We start from the raw sequence: 6000 nt of genomic DNA on the forward strand, positions 1-6000 counted from the left end.
AACAAGACAGGGTCTTCTCCATCCCCGATTACCCGGAGCGGCGGCGCGGTGGCCCAGGTTGTCCTCTCGGAGAGCCCTTCACGCCCAAGGGGGATTCCAGGCGGCTCTGGGGATGTCCCCGGGGGCCCTCTTTGGAGGAGTATGCCTCAAGCAGGGGGACGACAAAGGCTGTGTGTGTGTGTGTGTGTGTGTGTGTGTGTAGGCACATCTCCGGAATTCGCCGGTTACGCCCTCGATAGGATTAGGCAGCCCCAAAGCTAGCCGCAACTTTCTTCTTCTTTGGAGCTCAGTGCAAAGACAGGGGAGGGGAGGGGAGAGGGCACTGCCACTTTATAAGTGGGGAAGCCGGCCGGGCGCGTTGGCTCACGCCTGTAATCCCAGCACTTGGGGAGGCTGAGGCGCGCTGATCACCTGAGGTCAGGAGTTCGAGACCAGCCCGACCAACATGACGAAACCCAGTCTTTACTAAAAATGTAAAAATTAGCCGGCCGTGGGGGCGCGCGACTGTAGCCCCAGCTACGCGAGAGACTGAGGCAGGAGAATCGTTTGAACCCGGGAGGCGGAGTTTGCAGTGAGCCAAGGTCGCCACTGCACTCCAGCCTGGGAGACAAAGTGAGACTCCGTCTCAAAAAAAAGAAAAGTGGAGAAGTCCGCCCTCCTGAGCTCATGGTAACCTCAGCCTCCTCCCCTCCTCCTACCAGAGAGAGAGAGGGAGAGAGAACTTGTTTTCATTCATAACTTTTTCCTTTTCCTTCCTCCGTCAACTATTTATTCAGTGCGGATTGCAGAGGGCGCAGCTCCACCGTGGTAACTTAAAATGTGGCCGCCCCTGCGCTGGCTTCTTTCTCCCCGGCCCTCGGTGAACCCAGCTTTTCCTTTAAAGTATAGACAAATCCTTGCTTAGGGTCAGCCAGACCGTGGGCTTGCTTTGGGCGCCCGCGTGGACGCTGAAGGCTCTTCGAGATTTGTCAGAAACCTTGGTGGGCCACGCAAAAAGTGTGTTGGAAATCCACGGTGATCCTTAGTGTGGTGATGGGATTGTCCGAAAAGGTATTCTACTTCCATTTGCGTTTTCTTGGGGAAGGCAGTGTGCCGAGCGCGTGTGAGCGTGTTTGGGGCTTGTCCAAGATTGTCACTGCTTGAAAATGGGCTTTTCTTCGGATCGGAGGTGGCGAATTTTCTTTGCTTTTAATTTTTTTGTCTGGCAACTTCATTTCCCAGCCAGTATGAAGTTTGTTAGAACTATCATTGGAAATGCAAATTAAAGTTGTGCCTGGTGTTTTGGGTTACACTATTCAAATCCTCTACGGTTTTGTGTTTCGTGTGGAATCTGACTTAGTACTTTTAGCTACCTTTTGCTTTGAAAGCACTGAGTTTAGAAGTTCTTGAAGAAGAGGAATAATTGTGCAGGAGTCAGGATTAGATGTTGAAGACTCCGAGACTAAATCCCCGCAGGTTATGAATGTGTTACTCCTCATGAGCAAGGAAGGTAGAATAAAGTAGAAACTTGAGAGAGCTGAGTTGTGAAAACGGGGGGAGCTCCAAGAAGTTAACATGTAAGACATAGTTTAGAGACATTAGTTTAGGAAATACAGGAAATGGACTTCTTTCTGCGTTATTCCTTAAACCATGTTTTTTGCCTCAAGTTGGTAGTGGAGAATGGACATTTCTTTTTCTTTTCCTTCTTGAATTGGGTCGACTCTGTAGACTTTAGAAGGAATTTGTGTGAAAAATACTCCAGTTCACCACTGAAAGCAGAAACTTTTATCTTCAGTAGTTTGTGAAGAACACATTATAAATTAGAAATAATTTAGTATTAGTATGGAAACACAACTGCTTATTTTTATCTGGATATTAGTGTGCTGATTTTGTTACAAGAAGCACATTGAATCAGAGTTGGCAGCGCTTTTGAAAATCAGGGTCTATCATGTAAATACAGATTTTTAAATCAGGAAATACAGATAATTAAAACTGCCAGGATTTCCCTACACTGCGTTAAAGGCCTCACGCTTATTTGTGCATAAAACTTGTTTTGTGAGTGAGCCCTTCAGCTTAAAAAAATCCTCTCAGGATTTCAAATATGAGTAAGTACTGTTATATCATTGACTGGATTATACACTGAGTCTTGTGTGTGTGTGTTTGTAGTTCCAAAACACCAAGAACCGTTGTGTACCTGATAGATTTATTTTTGCATCTCATAGATGAATAATAAGATAGTTTTAAAATTCTGATTTATACAGAAAATTACGTATTATTTTGTGATTTCATTTTAGTTTAGAGTCTCAATTTTTTTTAATGCCTTAATTTTTTTCATCATTAATCTAATGCATATAACAGCACACAACAAAAAGGGTGTAGCACCAAAGCCATTCTCAATTTCTTAAAGCGTAGACATTTTCCTTTATGGAAGCCACCTATGAATTGATAACTGAGGTTTCTTTAGATGAGAGTTATTCTCCTGCTTATACTCAGTATTCCCTGCGAAGGCATGCTCCATTTTAATTATTGGATTCACAAACAGGAAGGCATTACTTCCTCTTGATTCTGCTTCTTAAAAGTTGGAAAAACTTGTTCATGGCATGGGGTCTCTTGTTTATAGTCTTCCTCTATGATGTGGTCCCCAGCCTCTCCTGGAATTGGACTCTGACCAGGACCCCAGCATCATTGTAATCCACTGTTGAAGGAGGTCATTACTAGGCGGTTTAGGCAATTTGTGACTTGACAGGATCTCCCCCCCCCAAAAAAAAAAATGCTTCCTGTCATTTATTTTCTGTGTTTTTTTCATCTTTGATTTCGTTTTAGGATTTCAGATGCATGCCAGGTTTCCACTGATTGCCAGAACTCGAGATCACTACACATGGATCCCCAAAATCAACATGGCAGTGGCAGTTCATTAGTTGTGATCCAGCAGCCTTCTTTGGATAGCCGTCACAGATTAGAGTATGAGAGAGAGATTCAGCCTGCTGCTATTTTGTCCTTAGACCAGATCAAGGCCATAAGAGGCAGCAATGAATACACAGAAGGGCCTTCAGTGGTGAAAAGACCTGCTCCTCGGACAGCACCAAGACAAGAAAAGCATGAAAGGACTCATGAAATCATACCAATTAATGTGAATAATAACTACGAGCACAGACACACAAGCCACCTGGGACATGCAGTACTCGCAAGTAATGCCAGGGGCCCCATTTTGAGCAGATCGACCAGCACTGGAAGTGCAGCCAGCTCTGGGAGCAACAGCAGTGCCTCATCTGAACAGGGACTGTTAGGAAGGTCACCACCAACCAGACCAGTCCCTGGTCATAGGTCTGAAAGGGCAATCCGGACCCAGCCCAAGCAACTGATTGTGGATGACTTGAAGGGTTCCTTGAAAGAGGACCTGACACAGCACAAGTTCATTTGTGAACAATGTGGGAAGTGCAAGTGTGGAGAATGCACGGCTCCCAGGACCCTGCCATCCTGTTTGGCCTGTAACCGGCAGTGCCTTTGCTCTGCTGAGAGCATGGTGGAATATGGAACCTGCATGTGCTTAGTCAAGGGCATCTTCTACCACTGCTCCAATGACGACGAAGGGGATTCCTATTCAGATAATCCTTGCTCCTGTTCACAGTCACACTGCTGCTCTAGATACCTTTGTATGGGAGCCATGTCTTTATTTTTACCTTGCTTACTCTGTTATCCTCCTGCTAAAGGATGCCTGAAGCTGTGCAGGAGGTGTTATGACTGGATCCATCGCCCAGGGTGCAGATGTAAGAACTCCAACACTGTCTATTGTAAGCTGGAGAGCTGCCCCTCCCAGGGTCAGGGTAAACCATCATGATTTTTGGAGGTGGGTTGTACCTCCTGGACTTCTAGCTTTCAAGTTGGGGCTGTTTTTTTTTTTCTTTTCTTTTCTTTAGAATTTTTCCCTGTTTCCCACCTTCTCTTCCCCTGTTCCCAAGATCTGACTCATGGATTTTTCTCTTTCCTCATGGATGATCTTCAGCAACAGTGGACTGGGAAACTGCACCTGGCTCCCACTTAAAACAAGAGCCTCTGCCATCCACTTGAGAGGGTATTGAGAGCCAGTGGGCTTTTGTGTAGCCTTTTTGTTCTGCAAGCAACTTTCTAAAGTTGTATACATGAACATACACCCACACCCAGACTACAGTGATTTAGAGTTGTTTTGATTGGGTACTGTGGGAGCAGGGAAATTGGTTTTTTAAAAAGCAACTGTTTAATTGCTTAAATAAGCTATGTATTAAATCTCTCCAGTTAGGGCTATCTTTCTAGCATTGGCCCCTTAAGTAGCATGGGGGATATATTTTTTGCTATAACGTAAAAATTTTCCTTTAACCACTGCCCTCTCCTTCTTGTCCTTCAAGGTTCTTTCCCCTCGGTTTTGCTGTTGTCTTACTCTGGAGATGCCAAGTGCATTTTTTCTTTCTATGTAATTTTAGATTCGCTTTACAATGTAAATCTTCACATTGGAGATATATTGGTTGGACCTTGCCCATCTTCACTCTAGCCTTTGTATTTGTGAAGGACTCAACAACCTTCCTTCTTCACCCCATGCTTCTCACCAAATTTTTGTTGTCATTGAGGGCATTTGGATAACTCAAGTTGATATTTATAGCTGATCAATCTATAGGTGTCACAGAACTATGCTGCCTAAAGTGATCTTGGCTCCTTAATGGTCCTTTTGGCCCCTTGGATAGTTAACAGCTGAGTAATTCTAATCTCTTCTGTGTTTTCCTTGCCTTAACCACAAATTGTGGTGCTTTTTGTATATTTTATGTATAAATCACAAAGTTGAATTCTGACTATTTTTAAGACAAAAAGTCTGTTAAACTTTTTTATTGTAAAGAATATTTATTATGCGAATCTCTATTATTTTATGGTATTTATTGCAAAAGACTGTTGAAATGTACTCATGTCTGAATATAACAAAATATCAATACTTAACGGAAAATAAGGTGACACGAAGAAAGTACATATGTTAACTATAATGCAGAAAATATATTAATTAATGAAACTGTCTCTCGATTTCTTCATTTATTAGCCTGTACTATTATGATGATTTTTGCTTATTTGCTTTGGCTTTTTCTTCTTACACACCCATTTTACTTCTTTCCCTGTAGATGTTGAATCTAGACGTAGGTGAGCCCAAATTATGAACTAGATAATTAGGTTGGTGCAAAAGTAATTGCAGTTTTGGGCCATTTTTAATGGCAAAAACACAGTTACTTTTGCACCAACCTATTATTTCCTGGAAAGTGCATTAATCAAAATTTTGTAATCCAAATTATCTTTTAACAAATGCTCAAGTGAGTTATTTTATACAGTAAAAATTTTTTGTAATATAGTCTCTTCCTACTTTGACTATTTTGTAAGCTTGAGGTTTTGTGTATATTATAGTTTCTTGAAATGGGGCATATCTACAGTAGAAGCTTTTTTAAATGTTTATCCTAACTCTTAAGTTAATAAAAAGTTAGATTTATCAGCTAGACTTAATGAACATAGTTCTGTAGATATGCTAGGAGTCTCGGATACTGTCACTTTAATAAAGCATTTAGAAGTTACCAAGGGAATAATTCACAGTATCAGAGAGATTTCAAAAACATTCCTGTCCCTGTCTTTTCACTTGTTTCATAAGTCTAATGTGGCCTGACCAAATTACACCTCATCAAGTCCTGTGCAATAAGAAATCTGAGGGCCTAAAATTTTACGTAGAAAAAGTAAGTATTTTAAATCTTATTTTTTAGGCTGGTGAAACCACTACATAGCTGGAATCTTTGGGTCTGATAAAATATTTGGTCATTTGAGTCCTCAGAATCCACCGTTTTTAAGTTTGATAAAATTTTATTCATGTGAGTCCTCAGTCTCACTAACTCCCTAAGACTAAGTGATATGTCAGTCATTATCTGCATTTGAAAATAATTCTTTGCATTTGAGAATAAGATATTGACATAATTTGAACCCAGGTTATCAAAGCTCTTATCCAGCTTTTTGTTTTGGTCATTA

At 41.7% G+C, this 6000-nt stretch overlaps 1 protein-coding gene across 3 annotated transcripts in view; it reads left to right on the forward strand.

Annotated features, from left to right (window-relative positions):
* Nucleotides 1-5016, forward strand: part of SPRY1 (sprouty RTK signaling antagonist 1) — a 52666-nt gene extending 47650 nt beyond the window's left edge. For 2 of the 3 annotated variants that reach the window (XM_058436730.1, XM_032146821.2), the window contains exon 3: nt 2803-5016. In XM_058436730.1, the coding sequence (XP_058292713.1) occupies nt 2858-3817 (960 nt within the window). In that variant the 5' untranslated portion in view covers nt 2803-2857 and the 3' untranslated portion in view covers nt 3818-5016. Of the gene's footprint in view, nt 1-786; nt 1051-2802 lie in introns of those variants that run through there. The other variant, XM_032146829.2, reaches the window with a different exon arrangement.
* Nucleotides 5017-6000: the final 984 nt, after the last annotated feature.

Source organism: Hylobates moloch, unplaced genomic scaffold (genome assembly GCF_009828535.3).
Source record: "Hylobates moloch isolate HMO894 unplaced genomic scaffold, HMol_V3 SCAFFOLD_3, whole genome shotgun sequence".
NCBI classification, from domain to species: Eukaryota; Metazoa; Chordata; class Mammalia; order Primates; family Hylobatidae; genus Hylobates; species Hylobates moloch.